Raw genomic sequence first — 21,949 nt, forward strand, 5'->3', positions numbered from 1 at the left:
TAAATGGGCAAGTGATTGATTAGAACATATAATTGCTCTGGGAAGCAGAAGGACTCCATGTGTCATTGTTTAAATGAGGAGATATTTATCTAACGAGATGCCAGAGCAGCAGAGTTGAGTATGTCTGTTCTAACCGGCCCATACTAAAACCAGTCGTATATCTGGCAAGCAGTTGAGTATGATAGTAACCCTTGTTTGGTGTCATTTGTTGGATTAGATTAAGCAAAAAATGTACTCATCTACCAAACGGGGCCTCAGTAGCATGTAGAAGATCCATGTACAGCCGCAACAGCTTAGCACATTCCTCACCAGTCTGGTCAGTCTGGCACCAAGGCTGCCTCCAATGATCTCGTCCCACACCATCATACTACCTCCACAAAAAGCTGTTATCTTATTGGAGCAGCAATCAGCATAAGATTTAATTTTTTAGACAAACTAAACCAAACAAAAGGCTCCATATAAGGGAAAATAAGCTAGTGTAAGATATCAGAAGGCATTGTTATTACAAAGAAATAATCACCGAAACATAAATTTCTTTACTTTTATGATTAGTGGATAAAGGTAGCAACAAACTGTAATTTTATACTTCACTGGAGAAATATCATTTAAAGGTCTAACAGCTCAAAGAAAGGTAGACTTTGGGTCTCTAAATGAGTATTTTAACATCTTTTGATGTTTTTTTTTTTAAATTATTTGACTGTTGGAGGTTTTATGTGGATCTTTTCTGTTGTGTCTTACAATAACACTGTGCAATCGTAGGTGATGGAGGGTGCAGGAGGAGAGCGTCCTATGAGAATTCTCAGTGTAGCTGTTTCATGAGAATGAATGGCATCTACCTAACAAACCACCTCCATGTTTGCTTAACCCATCCCTTTGGTAAAGGCTACATCATTAATAACTTAATTTTAAATGTTTTGATTCATTACTTTTATAACTAAAGATGCTGAACAGAGGAAACACTCAAGAGGAGAAGGATGGAGACCTTAATGAGGGAGCTGAATGAGTCAGTCCTGAAACGAAATGTGATCTTCCTGTTATTGTCTTGGGTTGCGTAAGAATCAAAAATAGTGGATTTAATTTAAAGTTTTTTGTGATGATTCACCATCACGCACCTCTCCTGGCACATTCAGCTCCAGAAGCTATTTATTTTAATGAATGGAGTCATGATAAACGCAGGCGGCAGCAGCAGCGTGCCATGGAAACCATGCAAAGAGGAGGTTCTGCTTTCTCGTCAACCCTGGTTTCTGCACAGTCACCGAGCTGCACATCAGCAACACTTTTTGTGTTGAGGAAATCGAACATGTTCCACCTTTCTGTGAATTAATCAATGGTGAAATCACAAAGACAGGCGAGGAGAGGAGAAATGTCCAGCCTGTGGTGAATTTCCCCCTATTTTTGGAGTCAGTTCTTTGGAATGAGGCACCATTATTCCTCTGAAATATTTGCTATTGATGCACGCACACACACACACACACACACACACACATGCTCAGAGTTGTCCTTGAGAAGTCTGGAGATGTTTTTTTCTATGAAAGATTCAGTGGCTCTGGACTCCCCCCCCCCCCCCCCCCCCCCCCCGACCTGGGTAAATACTGATTGTGGTACTTTGTTACTGCAGTAACTTAAACCTCTAAGGAATTTCTGGGCTTTTGCGTTTTTTTCCTGCATTTACATTGAACTAAAACTCAATTTGAATATAATTTAAAGGGCATCAATTCTTGGAGGTTTATCTCACTTTCATTTTGCAGCCTGGTTGTGCTTCTTCTTTGCTGTTTGATCTGATTTCAGTTTTTACCTTTCTAGGCCATGAAGGTTTTATCCAAGAAGAGGCTAATGAAGCAGTGTGGGTTCCCACGTAAGTCTTGATTTACCTTCTTGTATTTTGTTAAGTAGGTAACCCCACTCCTCCAAAAAAAAAAACAGGATTTCCTAGAAACCTGCAGCTTAATCTGTCAAGATTAGAGCAAACTTTAAATAATCTGGATGTGTCACTTATTTTCTGAAACTTTTCTGAAAGTTGGGATATCATTAAGGGATTTTTTTAATAATCCTGTAGTGTGTGTTTGGATTTTTGGAAGCGTCCAACATTATCCAGAGTTCACCCACCTATCTGCTACATGAATTAAACATGGACAGACACGTCTGCTATAAAAGTAGAGATGTCCTACTACAGGATCTCATGTAAAGAGTCTGTGTGAGTAAAAATAAAGCCATATGGAAATATTCTGAACTATTTAAATGTATGCACCAGAGCATGTGAAGATACGACTAAAACGAATGAAAAGGCATTTTTTTATATATGTCATACGTATACTGGGTATTGTGGCCAATTTCCTTAATCGATACGATTTTGATTCATAAGGCTCTGAATCAATTAATCACGATTCGATTCAATTCCATTCAGTCTGGTCTTAAATAATTAAAATGCTGCGGTGGAAAACGTTTCTATCATTTAGTTGAGCTTCTTAACGTCAGGGGGTGTCAAACTCAAATTCACACTGGGCCGAAATGTATAACTGGGACAAAGTTGCAGGCCAAACTCGGTATTATTGAAAAGTTATGGCAAATTCTTTACAGATATGTATTGTTGAACCTTTTCATTTGGAAAAAAACCTTATTTTTGCACAAACACTAAATCTGGAACAAACAAATTACACACGAGTAGTCAATTTGAAATAAAACCCACATCAGTGGTATTGGTTAAAATTGTTTTATTCCTTAAAATGAGTATATATTCAGAATTTTTTATCTGTTGAATTTCAAGTATTTCTACTTTATGTGTTTTTGTTGTTTACTTTTTATTAACATTTACTCTCCTCCTTTGTTCCTTTAATGACTGTAATTGCTGCTGTGACAGCAAACGTTCCCCACTGACGGAAAACAAGGGATTTTTATTCTATTTGTGTTCTATTCTTCTATCTGTAGCCTTTCCAGTTCCTGTTTTAAAGTCTGTTAAATAATTTGTTAACAGGCCAGCAACAAAAAAAACAAAACAAAAAAAAGTAATTCTCCTAAAAGAAAATGCTATATCTCAGCTATTAACGTTCATGCTTTGGAGCAGAAAAAGTGCATAAAAACAATAATTCAAGCTGAGTTTGCTCCACTCTCACGCTCACCTGCCACTGCATCTCTCTGTATCTGAGCTGAGGGAGGAGTTCATCAGTGGCACTCCTGTGTTGTTTTTGTTTATCTTTATCAGACAACAGTTGCTCTCACAGGTTTGTGCTGCTGAACATGGTGCGCATTTGAGCAGCTTGAGCTGGGTCCGTGTGTCGGGGAGGACAGCAGAAGCCACAAACTCTGACTTGAGCGTGGTGCTCCACTGGAGTTCAATCCGTCGGGCATTTGGTGCGTTTTCTATGTTCGCCACGGCCCGTGAACAGGTTACTGAGGCTTCAAAGTTGACAAAGCGCTGAGTAAAGTTGGCGTTATGTAAAATGCGCATTTTCAGTTTGTCTCAGACTGAGGAGGGTAGCGCTGCAGATGCCAGTACTATTAGCACGGACGCAAATGTCCGTGGACAGAGAGGAAGGGCGCTTCGACTGACCCGTTGATGCCGCAAAGCACTGTGGGATTTGTAGTCTTTGCAGCAAAATGAGCCGGCAGGCCACTCTGGTTCAAGGGGAAAAAAATGAATCTTAGGCCTAATGAGTCGATTTTCCAAAATGAATATGAAATTGTTCCAAAATCGATTAAATAAGTTTTTTTTACCCTGCCCTAGTCATACGTCACTGATGTGTTTTGCCCTCATTCTGCCATCCTGTGCACACCTTTTAAAAACCAGATGAGTATAGCCTTTAGACGTAGATGCAAAGGTGCACATCTTTACTGAGGCAGGACAAAGTAGGATTGATAAAAAAATTCTTGTCATGACATTTAAAACACAAATTTGATTAATTCCACATAAACCTGAACACACACATCAGAATGTTTCCAGTTTAGATTTCTCGACCCTGTGTTCATTCACACATTTTGAATCATTTTTTGTCGTGTTTTGCAGGTCGCCCTCCTCCAAGAGGACCAAAGGCAACCCAGGGGGAGCAGCCTAAGATCCTAGGACCCTTGGAAAGGGTTTACCAAGAGATCGCCATCCTTAAAAAACTAGATCATGTCAACATCGTCAAGCTAGTGGAGGTATGAGTTTGTTTTGCACAGACGCAAAAAAACGGAAATGAAATTAAGTAACATTTAGACGAACCAAACTTTTTTTAAATTAATGATAAAGTACTTTTGTCTTTGAGCAGATAATAACCATACATCACCACTAGGGGTGCTGTTGTTATTTAGAACAGGGGATTTAGTTTATTTCATTTATTTTTCCCGTTTTTTTTAACTCTCCTGGAATTCCAAACATCCTGCATAACCCACTACTAACACATTTCAGTTATTCCCAACAGTAAAGGCCACAAATCCATCCTGTTTCATCCAAGAGAGATCGGTGCACCTTGGCTAGCAGAAGCTAACCATTAGCGCTGGCAACTCCGCAACATGGCGAAACACGTTTGGGCTTGTGTTATTTGTGGAGATAACCCATCAACGTTACATTTTTTTACCACAAAAGAAAAGCCAACGGAGGCAGTGGAAGAGTCACGTTGCTGTCATCCAATCAGGGACAAGATGTTTGTATATTATGAATATTAATGAGTAAGACTCTAAATCCTGCCATTTTCCACCCCACACTCCTCCAACAACCTTCTGCCCCCTGAAACCAGAGCTCCAGAGCTGTTTTTCCACAGAAAATGACTCACAAAGTTTTCATTCATCCTAGAGACCAACAGAGTGAATGAGAGCTTTAAATCTACAGACCTGGCAGCAATCAGAACTGGGTGTGGCTGGTGTAACTGATATAAAATCCAATTAAATCAGGGTTTAACCAAGTAGGAAAGTCCTGCTTTGTCAAAGCATTTTGTACCAGGTCATTTCAGTTTTCCTTTCAGACTTTTCTTGTAGAAAAAAAAACAAACAAACGTCTTTTGGGATGCATCTAAGATTGATAGACTGTCGTTTTTTTGCAGAGGTGTTTGTTTAGGAAAGGAGATAGCCGATTTTGGAGACATGACTCAAGAAGCACACTGCTCTCTTGTCATAGCATCGATGATTTCAGTCCAGGCCAGATGGCGGGCCACTGACATCTTGGCTGGGAGTTGAGCTTGGCCAGCCAGGCACTAGGAAAGCAGTCTGGCTTGTTCGGCTGCAGCCTGTGCCAGAAAAACTGAGTTTTCAAGAAAAGGTTAAGTACTTCGGCTCCTGTGTGTTCGCTCCAGCCGAGAAGACACACACACACACACACACACACACACACACACACACTCGTCCCTTTTCTTTTCTGCCAACCCTTTTAATTGCACACTCATAATGGTAAATGGTAAATGGCCTGTATTTGATATAGCGCCTTCTAGAGTCCTGGAACCTCCCAAGGCGCTTTACAACACAATCAGTCATTCACCCATTCACACACACATTCACACACTGGTGGGGATGAGCTACGATGTAGCCACAGCTGCCCTGGGGCGCACTGACAGAGGCGAGGCTGCCGAGCACAGGCGGTCCCTCCGACCACCACCAGCAGGCAACGTGGGTTAAGTGTCTTGCCCAAGGACACAACGACAGCGACAGACTGAGCGGGGCTCGAACCTGCAACCTTCCGATTACGGGGCGAGCACTTAACTCCTGTGCCACCGTCGCCCCAATAATTAATCATTAATAATGGGCAACGGAGATCTCTGCTCGCCTCCTCCATCTCTCTCATCCATTTAAAAGGCCTGTGCCAGGGTCAGGATCACATTCATTAAGGGTGCCCAACCGATTCCCAGGGGAACAAACCCCGCTCCATCTGATTACGAATAGATTTTTGTTTTTTTCCTCTGGTTTTGAGAAACCAATCCCACACCAAGTGGAACAGATTAAAACTGATGAAAGCGATTTGGTCATTTGTCACAGATGGTCAGGAAGAGAAAAAGTAGCTGCCCCAGTTCTGTCTGACCCGTTCACTTCTTATGAGACTTCCATCAGAGCCCAAAGCTTCATCTGTGTCACTAGTCTAAAGGTCCAGATATTATTTCATTACATCTCAGTCTCTGCACCAATCAGCAGCTTCAGATAGTACGACTACCCCACCAGTGGCATGCAGGTTCATAGCAGCAAGGATGCTTGCAGAGTGTGTAACGCTAATAAAAGCATTTTAAGTGAACTCTACAGAGACTGCATCAGAAAACATCGACTGCGATGTGTTAAAACGGGCCTGAGTAAAGACTGCAATGCCTGCCTGTTCCTCCGGACAGGGATTCCAGTGCGTCACGTCCTCGGTTGGCTTTTACTGTCATCGTGTGTGTTGACGTCCACCAGGATGTGGTTTTAGATGAACGCTCCTGCTGGATCGTGCCTAGTGCTTTGATGCATCCCCTTGTAGAATCATCAACTACATTTATCAGAGCCGGTCTGGATTATCGGCACTAAATTGGGTTCTGGTTGGTCTAATCAGTGCTGTCAATCAAGCTGCTGTCAGTTACAAACAGGAAGTTGAAAAGCCTTGACCTTATCAAATCAAGACTTACTGTAAGTGAATGTATGTTTATAACTGATTCTAAATGAATTACATGTTAATAATATCTCTTCCTAGACAAAGAATGGTTCAGATAAATCATTGAAATATCCAAACTTCTAACCACACCTTCATAAAGAGAAGAAGGTTTAATCTAATTAAATCAACTAAGTCTTCTTTATGACTCAGAACTGCTTAGAACCACTTTCACCATCGATAAGTTTAATTAAATTCAATTCAATTCAAGTTTATTTATATAGCGCCAAATCACGACAAGAGTCGTCTCAAGGCACTTCACATAATAAACATTCCAATACACAGTTCATTAAGCCAATCAGAAATAATTTTCCTATATAAGGAACCCAGCAAATTGCATCAAGTCACTGACTAGTGTCAGTGACTATACAGCAATCCTCATACTAAGCAAGCATGCAGCGACAGTGGAGAGGAAAACTCCCTTTTAACAGGAAGAAACCTCCAGAGAATCCTGGCTCAGTATAAGCAGCCATCCTCCACGACTCACTGGGGATCGAGAAGACAGAGCAGACAGACAGACAGACACACACACACACACACACACACACACACACACACACACACACACAGAGAGAGAGACGCACACACAGACACACACACACACACACACACACACACACACACACACACACACACACACACACTCTCACACACACACACAAAGACAAGTAATGTGTCTATAGTTATATTGTGATGTCTTAGTAAATATTGTAATTGGTGAAAGATAAACTTTATTGTATTTATCCTAGTGGATCTATAATTAAACGGATAAACTAGTATTAGCACATCAAAAGTCAATGAAAACAAAAAGTTATTATCAGGAGAGAGAGAATGTTTTAGTGGTTAGCAGCAGTGTGCTAGTCGATGGCCCCCTCCATGAGGCCACCACAGCTCAGCAGAACGTCATTGTAGCTTCTTCTGGGGAGAAAAACACTTACAGAGAAAATAAAGTTAACAGCTGAAATTGCACAAAATAGTACAGTTAAAAAGCAGGCTGTAGAATAAAGCAGTAGAGTATGAAAAGTGGTCAGTGTGTCCTCCAGCAGTCTAAGCCTATAGCAGCATAACTACAGAGTTAACTCTGGATAATCTATCCTATTTAGATGGAGGCATGTTGGAGGCAGGGCAAGGGAGAGCCGTCTTTACCGACTGTACACTCCACCTCCCTCTACTCGTCCACTTGTCCAGATTTAGGCTAACATCAGATTTTAACCATAGGCCCTATCAAATAAAAATGTTTTAAGCCTATTCTTAAAAGTAGACAAAGTGTCTGCCTCACGGACTAAAGCTGGGAGCTGGTTCCACAGGAGAGGAGCCTGATAACTAAAAGATCTGCCTCCCATCCTAAGTTTAGATATTCTTGGAACCACCAGTAGACCTGCAGTCTGAGAGCGAAGTGCTCGGTTAGGAACATATGGAACAATCAGATCACTGATGTATGATGGAGCTTGATTATTAAGAGCTTTATATGTGAGAAGAAGGATCTTAAAATCTATTCTGAATTTAACAGGTAGCCAATGTAGGGAAGCTAAGACAGGAGAGATATGATCTCTCTTTTTAAATAATCATCTTCTGTTTGACACGAGCAGTTTCATTATTATTTTTTGTCTCACTCTTGTTTCCAACCGGGACTCAGACTGGTGAGACTGGTGGATGTTCATTTAGCTCCCTTCAGCTCCCACCACAGCATTTCAGTCGAACTGCAGTTGGGACACTTTCTCATCACTGCCCCAGACACATAGAAACCAGATGTTTGTTTACAGCTGCTGAGGTTCAGTCTAGGACACGAACTAGCTTTTGCAATCTGCGCTCCAACATTATGGACCAATCTAGATATCAGGTAGATTTTTAATGATCCATGAACATAATTTGGTGTAGCAGCTTTAAATTGTCAACATTTCCCGTGATTATAATTTTACTGCATTGATGTTTATTTCATCAATGAGATTCTAGTTTTCTTCTTTATTCTACATGTGTTGATATTTTTTACTTGACTTTAACTTTGAAAATCCTTCATTTCTTTTACTCTCATACCCAATTTAGTCTTTGATCTGTATGTATCAGATTAATGGAAAAAACATTTTTATTATTATCATTATTATTATTATTATTATTATTATTTCCAAATGAAAACAAGTAAACCTCTTCTAACAGTGGTGATTTCATCAGGTTATTCCTCCACAGTTTAACATGCTTACATCACTATTTATATATTATTGCATGTGAAAAATAAACAAATAATGAGAAGTTTAAAACAAATAAATACAGTATGTTTTTTAACCCCTTAAATTTCCAGGTCTCATGAATGCAATGTGTTTTGTCCCCCAGGCGGGACACTAGAACGCTAAGGGAAACTGATTTCATGTTATTATTTTGTCCTAACTAATGAACGAGAAGGTCCAAGGCTGCTAGTGTGCCAGTTAGAGTTATTCCATACAGACAAAGGAGGAAAAGCCTCTTTAGCTCAACTTCTCAAACCAAGATGGTTTCATGTAAGATTCCTTCCAGTTGGCGACAGTCTGCCGACTTCAGCGAGGTCGGAGACTTTCAGCAGCTGGCATCCTCTTTGGCAGCGTTCTCCCACGCCTCCTTTGCATAAGCCTTCCGTCACAAACGAGACAGATGCACCCGAGAGTCGGCACAAAACCGAAACCGAGGTGCTGGTTGGGTGATAGTTTATTTACAGCTGGCTAAATGTGCCAGACTGAGACTGAAAGCTGTGGGGAAGCTGATGAGAGCCAGACAGGGAGGAACCCCAGAGGCAGAGCTGAAGGAGCCCCCCGAGGAGAGTGGGATAGCTCTAGGAGGAAGAGGAGATCACCAGCATGAGTGGAAAACATGGCTGATCACACAGAAAGCTGGTCAGACAGGAGTGAGGGCCTGGAGTGGGGCTAAGAACACATACTGTGTTTATTTTCTAGTAAAAATCTGGTGGCTGATCAGATGGTGAGTCTGCAGCTGCAGGAAAGCCCCTGCAGGTCCACTCGGGTATGTCCAGGAGAGGTGCGGCGTCTTTAATATGATCTAAAGCTCATTCTGCCCAGAACCTTTCATCTGTATCAGTAACTGCTGCATTCCACTTCAGAGATGCTAGTTGTTCAGCTGTAGGGCTAAAATGATTTATTGAGTAAATCAATTATAAAAAAACATCCTCTTTAATAGATCTGATGCTTTGTTTAAACCCCGGGGATCACATGATTCATGGGGATGGCTACTGCCTCATTAGTTCACAGCAACATTGACAACTGTGCAAATGACGGATGTGTTTCTAATTAAAACTGCATTCCCCGCAGATACAATCAGTCTTAAACTTCTCAATTATTATTTTGTCCCAACATTAATAAAAGAAATACAAAGTCTGGTTTCCAGAACTTCTCAGCTGGACTCAAACTGATCACTTGTTTTATTGTCGAAACAGCTGGAGCTCAATGTGTTTCATCTATTTGTGACAGAAGTTTCTGTTTTGATTTTGCAACAAAAGAGCACAAATATGCCACTTAACTGATTTTCATCAGTGTTTGCACCACATGTTAGATCTCTTAGATTTGGGAGTCTGGAGCTGAGAGGGAGTGGTCATTTGGTGCAAATGATGCACAAATTCCCGATGCAGGGCATTGTTGTCAAGTCATGACCTGAGCTGCTCATGTTTTTCTAACTTAGTTCACATTTTGAGCTGTTGATACATTTTATTCCAGTTTTTATGTATTTTATGTCAACCATGACACATAAAGACTCATTTAAATCCTGGATTGTGCTTGAGAAAATTATGCAAACAGGTCACTCATGCATTTTAAACAAATTAAAATATGTTGTAAAAAAGTGTTAATTTGGTTATTTTTGCAGTAATGTGCATTTATAAAATAAAGAGACATTAATGTATTCCCAACTACACTATTTGGAGTTATTTGTTTCTTGATTTCTGATGATTTTCTTGTTTCAGGTGCTGGATGATCCATCAGAGGACAACCTTTACATGGGTATGCATGTTTGTGTTTAATTTTACTCCGTTTGTTTCCCGTTTCTACCCCAGCCAACAAATGTTGATGTTAGTTATTTAGATGTTCCCTCGATTCCCTCCTCTCTCCTCAGGGCTCCACACACGGATCTTCAGTTTGGATTTTTGGTGTTTTTGAGCTAACACAAAGCTTTTCTGTAACTTTAGTGGCACTAAAGTAACATTAGATTTTCACGTGTCCCTTTCTGTTTTTCTTTTCCTTTACCCTGACAGTGTTTGAGCTGATGCCTAAGGGGTGAGTAGACAACATGTCCCTTTATTTTAAACACTCATTTCCCCTGTTCCTCTTCTCTCATCTTTCAGTCTGACCTCAGTATCTTCAACGTTCTCCCTCATTTCTCCAAGCAAACTCGTTCCCAGTATTTGTTCCAGTCACAGGCTTCAGAGAAGGACATCATGTTCTTAGTTTTCATGGCTAATAACACACACACCATGTGAGAGCTTCATGTCCCGATGCTAAAGGCCATCGTTCATTTTAAACACATGGTGAAGTGCTTATATAGTAATATGCCTAAACTTTATATTATTTGGTGATTGACTATTTTGAGATGATTGCTAAAAGCTAAAAGCAGAGTATGGGGACTTTGAGGTGGCCTCTCAAATCTCTGGTGCTGTGGTCAATGAGGTGGTTAAAAAGCTCCTCTGTGGCAAGGCTCCAGGGGTGGATGAGATCCGCACGGAGTTCCTTAAGGCTCTGGATGTTGTGGGGCTGTGTTGGCTGGCACGGCTCTGCAATATCGCGTGGACATCGGGGGCAGTCCCACTGGACTGGCAGACTGGGGTGGTGGTCCCCTTATTTAAAAAGGGGGACCGCAGGGTGTGTTCCAACTACAGGGGGATCACACTCCTGAGTCTTCCTGGTAAGGTCTATTCAGGGGTTCTGGAGAGGAGGGTCCGTCGGATTGTTGAACCTCAGATTCAGGAGGAGCAATGTGGTTTTTGTCCTGGCCGTGGAACACTGGACCAGCTCTATACCCTTAGGGGGATCCTGGAGGGTGCGTGGGAATTTGCCCTGTGGGGGGTACTCTGGGAGTATGGGGTACCAGGCCCTCTGATACGGGCTGTTAGGTCCCTGTATGACCGGTGTCAGAGCTTGGTCCGCATTGCCGGCAGTAAGTCGGGCTCGTTCCCAGTAAGAGTTGGACTCCGCCAAGGCTGCTCTTTGTCAAAGATTCTGTTCATAACCTTTATGGACAGGATTTCTAGGCTCAGCCAAGGTGTGGAGGGCATCTGTTGTGGTGGCATGAGGATCAGGTCTCTGCTTTTTGCAGATCATGTGGTCCTGTTGGCTTCATCAGAACGTGATCTTTTGTTGGAGTGGTTCGCAGCTGAGTGTGAAGCAGCTGGGATGAGAATCAGCTCCTCTAAATCTGAGACCATGGTCTTGATTCGGAAAAGGGTAGAATGCCTTCTCCAGGTCAGGGATGAGGTCCTGCCCCAAGTGAAGGAGTATCTCGGGGTCTTGTTCATGAGTGAGGGAAAACTGGAGCGTGAGATCGATAGGTGGATTGGTGCTGCATCTGCAGTGATGCGGGCGTTGTACCGGTCTGTCGTGGTGAAGAGAGAGCTGAGTCAGAACGCGAAGCTCTCGATTTACCGGTCGATCTACGTTCCTACTCTCACCTATGGTCACGAGCTTTGGGTAGTGACCGAAAGAACGAGATCGCGGATACATGCGGCCAAAATGAGTTTTCTCCAAAGAGTGGCTGGGCTCTCCCTTAGAGATAGGGTGAGAAGCTCGGTCATCCGGGAGGGGCTCGGAGTAGACCCGCTGCTCCTCCACATCGAGAGGAGCCAGTTGAGGTGGCTCGGGCATCTGGTCAGGATGCCTCCTGGACGCCTCCCTGGTGAGGTTTTCCGGGCACGTCCAACTGGGAGGAGACCTAAAGGTAGACCCAGGACACAGTGGAGGGACTATGTCTCTCACCTGGTCAGGGAACGCCTTGGGATTTTCCCGGAAGAGCTGGCCCAAGTGGCTGGGGAGAGGGAAGTCAGGGCCTCTCGACTTAGGCTACTGCCCCCGCGACCCGACTCCAGATAAGTGGATGAAAATGGATGGATGGATGCTAAAAGCTGAGAGATTAGGAATCTGTTGTTCATTTAAAGGATGCTCCCAGTTTCAAGAAATATATTCAGGTGTTAAACTTCAGAAAAAAAAGGCATCATGTATCATTAATACTGTTGACAAACCTCTGATCAATCTGCCTCAAATGACAGGCTTTAGATTAAATTAAACATGATATATCATGGGAAAAGTCTGCTAAACAAAAAGGCGTTTGGAAAATAAAGTTTTAGACAAAAAAGGCATCAGGAACAAGGATCACACTGTCTCAGATGACAGACTTAAGATGAAAAAATGCCATACACACGAACAAATTTGTGTATGGAAGGCATCGAGTATCAGGAAAAGGCATCAGGTATCTGTGAATTTATGTTTGTATAATTTCAAGAAAGACGCCTTTTATTCTGATACCTGATGCTTTTTGAAATCTAAATTCTGCCCAGAGGGTGTTTTCAAATCAACAAAATATTAAATGAACCCAATGAGCCCCAATTTTTTTAAAAATCTAAACAAAACTTGAAAATGTGGACATTTTCCAGTGAGAAAGCGTTTTTCTCTTATTTTGAGCAGAAAGGTGATTGGGTCTGGAACCAGTTAAAAAAGCAGCAACACAACAAATCCTGCTGATGTTCTCATACTGGGATACTGGGTTTCATACTGGCTTTGCTTCCATCCAGCTGCTGTTGAAATGTGCCTCCAGGTGCTTGTCTGCTGTTGTCAGACTCCACTGCAATAAATGCTAACAAACGTGTAGCCTTTAACACACTCAGCTGAGAAATGCTGTTAGTCAGACGTGCTTCATAATTTAGTTTGAAGTGATTTTTGTATTATTGAAACCATTTCTGTGTTTGATTACACTTAAACCTCATTTAAAATGTTTTCTCTGCTCTTTGTGTTTGTAATCTGTAGTCCAGTGATGGAGGTGCCCACAGAGAGTCCTTTTACAGAGGAACAAGCACGTTTATACTTCAGGGACATCCTCCTGGGCATAGAATACTGTAAGTACTTCATGCATGCTAACCGACGCATTTCTGGCTTTTTTTTCTTTCTAGCTAGAAATGCTTTTAGGAAGATAATCCACCTGTGAGAACAAAGTGCTCTCCAGCCTTCCTTCTGCAGCCGTTTGTCCTAATCAGCATCGAGTCGCTTTGGAGGAATCGTTTTCCTCACACTGCTCTGTCACCTGCAGCAGATCGATTCCACCTGGTTGAAGTGATCAGTGGCGTGTCCAGATCTTTTAAAATGGGGTGGCCCAGGTGAGGCACAACTTTGTGCATGGGTGGCACCAATGGTTATGCTATTTTTGTTTTACCTCCAAGCCTTTTTTGGACAATGAAAAGCCTATTTAAAGGTAAATTAGTGTGGTGTCGCCTGGGGTGGCCAATCAGATTCCAAGGGTGGCATGTGCTACCCCAGGCCACTCCCTGGACACGCCCCTGGAAGTTATTGAAATTGTTCATTTAACTGGAATGTTTGCTTTCTTAAAGTGAGCTCATGAGTCGTCAGTGTCTGTTATTTGCCACTGCTAGTTACTCTTTCTATGTTACTGTTACTCAGCTACAATATGGTGTTAAAAAGTTTTTTAATATAAAACCGTTCATTTTACTCCGACAGATTGGGTATCTACTCTGTTATTACTCATAAAAAGAACATGAGTAAATAAAACATAACTTTTAATCAAAGTCTTCACTGAGGAGCGTTATAAGATTTGCCCTAGTTTCTGTAAGATGTTGGGGGAAATGACGCAATAAGACTTTCTATTTCCTCCATCAGATTCCCATGAAAGTAGTTCATTCCAGCTTCTCCCAGCTGATGAACAGTCAGGCTTTCTTCCTTCTAACCAGCTCAGGTTTTTAATGAGACCGATCGAATCACAACAAAAATCCCACTTTGCTTCTTCAGTGCACTACCAGAAGATCGTCCACCGGGACATCAAACCCTCTAACTTGCTACTGGGAGACGACGGCCACGTGAAGATAGCCGACTTTGGAGTCAGCAACCAGTTTGAAGGGAATGACGCTTTGCTGTCCAGCACCGCGGGAACGCCGGCCTTTATGGCTCCAGAAACCCTGTCAGAGAAACGCAAGAGTTTCAGCGGAAAAGTGAGTGGCTTCAAACTAGACGTCGAATGATATTGGTTTTGCTATTGCTGATGTGTACGAGACATGATCAGCCGATGGTCAATATGTAATGCCGATTATTATTTTATTGTTTGGGGGGGCGATTTTCTAGACGTCTTCCACTTTATTTGCATGTTAAAATGTCTCCAATATCATCAGTTGATGCACAAAGTTTCTGAAGCTGAATCAGTTTTTGAACCAGCTGTTAAATCTCATATTTGTGCACAGGGGTGGATTTAGGACTGAAGAAGGGCTTAACACACACACGTGACACGCACTAGTCAACATCATATTTGTCTTGTACCACATAATTTTTAATCTGAAGCTACATATTAAGCATATTCAGGGCAGAGTATTGTTCCTGTTGGTGTTTAGTGTGAGATGATAGTAAATATTCCCTTTCTTTCTCCAACAACTTTACCTGATAATAAGCTAACTTTAGGCAAACCAGCAGCACAACAAATATTTTCAAATAAGACTCACAAACCTGAGTCAACACCAGTCTCATCAAAGCTGGGGTTCTGTCGTGGTACTTTTGGTCTAAAAATGTCCTTATGTCCATCTTCACTCATGCGTTTCAGGCAGAGAGTGTAGAAGAAGCCGGCTGCTGAAGGGCTTCTTCTTCAGTGGTGGAGGCTCAGGCAGGCTGTATACAAACTACTGCCAGCTGCTCCCTCTCTGTTGGACTTTGGTACTGCATGTTACTTCCGCGATTTAGATCCGGGGCTTCAGCCCAAGTAGCCGGGCCTAACGCCGCCCCTGTTTGTGCACTGCTCAGTGTTAAAGTTAGTCATCTAAATAAAGTTACATGAATTAATAAACTGACAAAAAATTACATATTGATGTATCAAAAATAATTAGTTGAAAATAATTTTTAGAGCATTTAATATGTAGATGTTATCCAGCAATAAAAATATTATTTTTAATTGAATTCCTCAACAGTACAAGGCTGCCCGGGGATGTGCCTGACTTTTAAATCGGCTTTACTAAGGAGGTATATCAGCCGATACCGATGTACAAAAGGACAGTAGTAGCTCAAGAGGTAGAACAGGTTGTCCAGTAATTGGAAGGTTGCAGGTTTGATCCCGGCTCTGACCAGAGAAAGCTGCTGTTGTGTCCTTGGGCAAGACACTAAACCTGCCTTGCCTGGTGTTCAGCAGCCTCACCTCTGCCAGTGCGCCACATTGTAGCTCATCCCCACCAGCATGTGAATGAGTGAATGATTGTGTTGTGAAGCACCTTGGGGGGTTGTAGAACTCCAGGAAGGCATGTGGCCATTAACTATAAAAAATGGTAAACATCAGCCCGATATATCACGCAGACGCGCTCACGTGTTCGTTTCCCCGAAGCAGGACTGTCTGGATCAGATGGATCTTAGAGGAATAGAATACAGAATATTTTCACTCATTTGCAACTTATAGTTCACCTTTTAGCTCATGATCGACATTTCCCTTATGTTCTTTAACTTTGATCAAATAAGTGGAATAACTTCATCGATATAAGACTGGTCTGTCCCCCCTCTAGTGGGTATCTGAAGAGGCTAGACCTAACATGTCCATTAAACAGGAGCAAGAATAGAACATTTGATTGCAGCCAAAAAGCCACAAGGGTAAAGGAGCCCTTTAAGTGGTTCCGACTGCTCTAAAGAAATATATGCAGACCTATTTTTCTTTTCTCTCTGATTAGTGTGTCCTTTTTAAATTTTTGAGTACGGTCAAGCTATCTTTCAAAGAGAGTACAAATTAAAAGTGAGTTTTTGTCATTTCCAACGTCTCTTAAAACCTTTTGGCTGTCACTTCAGAAGTGCATTGTGGCACTGAGATAAATTGCATGGAAATGAAAGGCTAAATTAATCACCTTTTAACTGCTCAGTAAGAGAAATGGTTGAAACACAAAGCGATTGGTGGGTAGTAACAGCATCTCTACTATCTGACAACCAAAAATAACCTCCTGATCCGTGAATCAGTCTGCATGGCTTATCTTTCAGATAGCTAACACATTAGTCATTAACATGCTGGGGCTGTTGCTCCAACAGTTATGGGGTATTGATTCTAAAGTCACACATTAAATAGACAAGTGGCTACAATTGGAAAAATATTTAATTAATTTCTGAATATTCAGATTAAACATTATATATTTAGATTTGTTATTTAAATTTATTAAAATATTATTTAGATTTAACTTTGTTTATTTAACTCATAGCCAAATATTTAGATTTATTATTGTTGATTTAAATATTTAGATTTAACTTTTAGAGGGATTACAAACAAATTGAATTTAGCTTAAAATATTGAGATATTATCCTAAATATTTAGATTTAAGTTTTTACATGTGGATTTGTTTGTCAATATTGAGATTTTACATGTAAATCAATTTCTTAATACTTAGATTTCATTTTGCGTAGTTTAATTGCCAATGTTTAAGACAAGCTTAATTTATTTAACTTTATTACATATTTGAATTTACATTTATATTGGAAATATTATACAAAATAATTTGATTTAAAGTTTTACATCTGGATTTGTTTGTAAAGTTTTAGATTTTACTTTCTAAAGGCATATTTTTAACTTTAACTTTAAATATAAATAATAAACATTTGATTAATGAACTAAACTTTACATATTGTGATTTGTTTCTAAATGTATAGATTTAAACTAATATAAACAAATACATTTCTTAATATTCAAAATTAAGCTTATCCATTCAGATTCATTAATAAATATTTAGATTTTATTTTAATGTAGATTAAAGTTTATGTTTTGAAGCTTATTTGTAGAAGTTGTTGTTTTAGTATTCTGCTCCGGCGTATACAGTAGATCCTATAAAATACCAGATCTTAAACACACACACTACTGTTCCTGTCTCATTTGAATTTACCATCTCTGTTGGTTTTCTCCTAAAGGCGCTGGATGTGTGGGCCATGGGAATCACCCTCTATTGCTTCGTCTTTGGGAAGGCAAGTCTGCATCTTCTCTGTCTCTCACTCGTTTATCAGCACCTGTTCCACAAACGATAACCGTACCAAGCCAGGCTGGTTTTCCTCCACTGAGTCTGCTGCTTGTTCACTGCACCCAGCGGGAACAATCTCTGTCACCTTTTATTTTTTTGGCTTTGATTATACGGCAGCCCTCTAAAGCAATTATTCACTGGAATGAACACGAGAGGCTGATTGCTGCCTCTGCGACTTGTCTTATGTGTCTTTAGGGATACAGGTTGTATCCATTAGTAATCATATGTGGTTTTGAATGCTTTTCCCTTGTTTCCCCTGCAGTGCCCGTTTATTGATGAGTACATCCTGGCTCTGCACAATAAGATAAAGACCCGGCATGTGGATTTCCCAGAAACGTGAGTTCGCCTTCAGTATTATTTTCACTGAAAAGACAGCAGCGCCTTTTCATCCTCTTCCTGTTCATGGCTTCTGTAACATCTCCACTTTTCATCTCATTTGCATGTTAGCCTCTAAAGATTTTTCCATCCTACAAATTGCAGCAGCAGGAATATAAAGGGCGGTTAGTAAAAGCAGACTCCAAATGTCACCAGTCTGATGTAAACGAGCAGCAGCCTGGACTAAACCGAGCTGCTGTGCCTCGTGGGTCTTTCTTTCAAATGAGAGGTTAAATAAAGGTGATTAACGCTACAAATTCAGATAACAAACAAAGCTAGAAGGTGAGGGTGTGTGTGCATGGTACAAACAGACTGATCATGCATAAACAATAAACTATGAAGTGGTTGCAGCAGATGGGGGTCAGTACTGTGTTATTTTGTTCCTACAGGAGTTCTGGTTCTGCAGAAAGCTCTGACACCATAGATGCTCCCATCCTCCCACACACCACCTAACGAAATCTGCACTGAAGCAATCAGGAACAATTAGCAGCACCAGCTAATGTCACACCACTGTCTTTATGAGGATTCCTAAACACAAATGCTTATTTCACATTTTCTTTTTTCCCCTGCATATCCTGCTCTACAAAATGATGTGTTATAAAACAATTGCACAAACATGACAGAAAGAGGGCAAAACACACAGGTGATGAAGCAATAAATTCAAGGAGTTAGCTCTGCCACCCCTGGTGGGTTGCTGGTTCAGACCCAGACTTTATCCATGTCAGTCAATGACTAATCCTGTTTGATAATTGTGGTTATGATTCTTTTCCTTCATCCAGCAGCTGCATGTCCATGTTTGTGATGTTTTGTGATCTCTGCAGGCCTAAAGTCAGCGAGGAGCTGCAGACTCTGATCTTACGGATGTTGGATAAGAACCCAGACACCAGGATTACCATCCCTGAGATCAAGGTATGTCAACATGTGGAGCAGTGCCGCAAACTCACACTCGACCGTGCCTTACTGCCCAGTGATGGGTTCAGCAGGCTGCAACCTGACTGTCACTCACAGTTGGGTTCATTAGGCTTTCTGTTCAGGTCCAAGATGAAACCTGTTTGTCCCTTATGGGAGGAATGGGGAGGGGGGGGGGGGGGGGTTAAGGACCTACCGCAGAGAGGTGACACCACACCCCGTCATGTGCCAGTCAAACCAGTCATGTGTACCTGAGTCATTTTCTCACCAGAGATACGTTTGTGCTCTCAGACGCCAGTGTAGGACACTTCAACGTAGATGGAAAAAGGACAAGCTATAAATTTCCTTCCAAATGCTGAAAGACTCCCTGGCAGCTTACCAAAAAGCTGTCAGATCAGCTCAAAATAATTATTTTGCCAACATCATTGAGAGGCATCGTGGTGATCAACAAGCTTTTCAGTACCATTAAGTCTGTTCTTTCACTGAAGGAATCCACCGCCCCCTCCACGCCAACTACAGCACTATGCACTGATTTTCAGATTTTTTTCCTGGAAAAAATCTGTACTATTAGACATAATCTGTTGGGACCTGTTACCCAGAAAGAGTCACTCTGTTCTCCTTGGTTCTCTGATTTTGATCATGACTCCCTTCAAGATCTTGATAAATTAATCAGGTCTATGAAAACCCCAGGTTCCCCACTGGATGTTCTACCCCCAGAGTTGCTACCTGGGGTACTACCAGTAGTGGGTCCTTTCATTCTGAATATTTTAAATTATAGTTTGTCCACTAGAATGTTTCCAGAATCCTTTAAGAAGGCGGTCGTCCAACCGCTATTGAGAAAAACCTGGCCTGGATCAAAATGATTATGCAAGTTTCTGTCCAATCTCCAAACTTCCTTTTTTATCTAAGGTTATTGAAAAAGTGGTACATGCTCAACTCTCACATCATTTACTGGAACATTCACTACTTGTTCATTTTCAGTCTGCTGTTAGGCCAAATCATAGCACTCAGTCTGCACATATTTGTGTGTTAAATGGCATTCTGACAGAAGCTGATGCTGGTTCCTTTGTTCTGTTACTACTGCCAGAACTATCAGCGGCATTCAATACAATTGACCGTAACATTCTGCTAACCAGGCTGGAATCTTTTGATGGAGTCACGGGGACTGCGCTAAATTGGTTTCACTCCTATCTGTATGATAGAAGTCTCAGCATTCACAGAGGCGACTGCTCTTCTCCTTTTGTCCCGCTCCCCTGGGGAGTTCCCCAGGGCTCTATTCTAGGTCCACTCCTCTTTTCCATATATATTCTTCCACTGGGAAACATCATTGCTAAACGTGGCTTACATTATCACATTTACGCTGATGACTGTCAAATTTATATGGCTTTAAATCAGTCTAGTTCCATTACTCAGCTCTCAGATTGTCTTTGATCTCTCCCCCCTCAACCTTAATTCCTGTGTGACCAGCCTTGGGGTTAAACTGGATGCCGATTTGTCAATGAGTGCACATGTTAATGCCACTGTTCGATCCTGCTTCTTCCAGCTTCGTTGCCTTACAACCGACTAAAGCCCATTCTTAAGAGGCCGCACTTAGAATCTGTTATTCATGCTTTTATCACTTCCAGACTCGACTTTTCCAACTCAGTTCTTCTCGTCTCGTCTCGTCTTCCTCCGCTTATCCGGGTCCGGGTCGCGGGGGCAGCATCCCAACTAGGGAGCTCCAGGCCGTCCTCTCCCCGGCCTTGTCCACCAGCTCCTCCGGCAGGACCCCAAGGCGTTCCCGGACCAGATTGGAGATGTAACCTCTCCAACGTGTCCTGGGTCGACCCGGGGGCCTTCTGCCGGCAACTCAGTTCTTATCGGTGCAAATGTATCCGTCCTCTATCATCTGCAGAAAGTCCAGAATGCCGCAGCAAGATTTCTTTCAAATACAAATAGACGCTGTCACATCACTCCCATTCTGGCTGATCTACACTGGATTCCTGTGCACTTTCGAGTACAATACAAAGTTTTAACTTTTGCCTGCAAAGCCCTGAATGGTCTAGCCCCCTTATATTTGTCAGAGCTGCTCACCCCCTAAATTCCCTCCCGATCACTAAGGTCTGCTGACCATCTACTGCTCAAAGTCCCTAAAGCTCGTGGGGAGCGTGCATTCACCTTTGCTGCTCCCAGACTCTGGAACGCACTCCCTCTGGTGGTACGCCAGGCTTCCTCACTGGCACAGTTTAAATACAGCCTAAAGACACATTTCTTTAATTTAGCTTTTGGCCAATGATCATTCTTTTATGCTGTGCCTTTGTTCTTTTTATTTTATTTTTTTGTAGCTTCTGTTTTCATTGACTTTCCTTTTTTATTGGCTGTTTTAATTTTTGTTTTGATTTTAGGTGTTTCTATTTTATGGCAGTTTTTAATTGTGTTTCATGTATATGTATGTGAATTTGAATGGCTTTTTAAGTTTAACTCTGTGCAGTGCTTTGGTCAGCTGACCAAACAGCAGTGCTTTGGTCAGTTTTTAAATGCGCTTTACAAATAAAATTGGATTGGATTATGGGACACAAAGAAAGATAATGAGGCATCATATGTGTTTGTGTTCAAACAAACTCTCTCTCTCTCACACACACACACACACACACACACACACACACACACACACACATGTGTATCAAACAACAGACAAATGTATTCTGGAGCAGATGAAAAAATCTGCTCCAAGAATTTAAACCCCTTTCGTTAAAGTAACACTAAATAGTTTTTTAAACTTTAAGCTAGAGCTTTAACCCTCTCAGGCTCAAAATAAGTTTTGATAAAAGGCCAAACAACTAAGTCCTTCAGAGGTACTTGTGAGTTAAAAAATGCTCATGAAATATGTATGTGGAGTAACC

General features: G+C 41.6%; 1 protein-coding gene across 4 annotated transcripts in view; it reads left to right on the top strand.

Annotated features, from left to right (window-relative positions):
* The window catches only part of camkk1a (calcium/calmodulin-dependent protein kinase kinase 1, alpha a), a 96,071-nt gene that overhangs the window by 66,495 nt on the left and 7,627 nt on the right, over positions 1-21,949 (top strand). For all 4 annotated transcript variants that reach the window (XM_070555918.1, XM_070555919.1, XM_015961765.3 and 1 more), the window contains 9 exons: positions 1,804-1,855; positions 4,001-4,134; positions 10,518-10,554; positions 10,806-10,827; positions 13,564-13,652; positions 14,557-14,756; positions 17,677-17,730; positions 18,046-18,119; positions 18,980-19,067. In XM_070555918.1, the coding sequence (XP_070412019.1) occupies positions 1,804-1,855; positions 4,001-4,134; positions 10,518-10,554; positions 10,806-10,827; positions 13,564-13,652; positions 14,557-14,756; positions 17,677-17,730; positions 18,046-18,119; positions 18,980-19,067 (750 nt within the window). The remainder of the gene's footprint in view (positions 1-1,803; positions 1,856-4,000; positions 4,135-10,517; positions 10,555-10,805; positions 10,828-13,563; positions 13,653-14,556; positions 14,757-17,676; positions 17,731-18,045; positions 18,120-18,979; positions 19,068-21,949) is intronic.

Source organism: Nothobranchius furzeri, chromosome 10 (assembly GCF_043380555.1).
Source record: "Nothobranchius furzeri strain GRZ-AD chromosome 10, NfurGRZ-RIMD1, whole genome shotgun sequence".
Classification (NCBI taxonomy): Eukaryota; Metazoa; Chordata; class Actinopteri; order Cyprinodontiformes; family Nothobranchiidae; genus Nothobranchius; species Nothobranchius furzeri.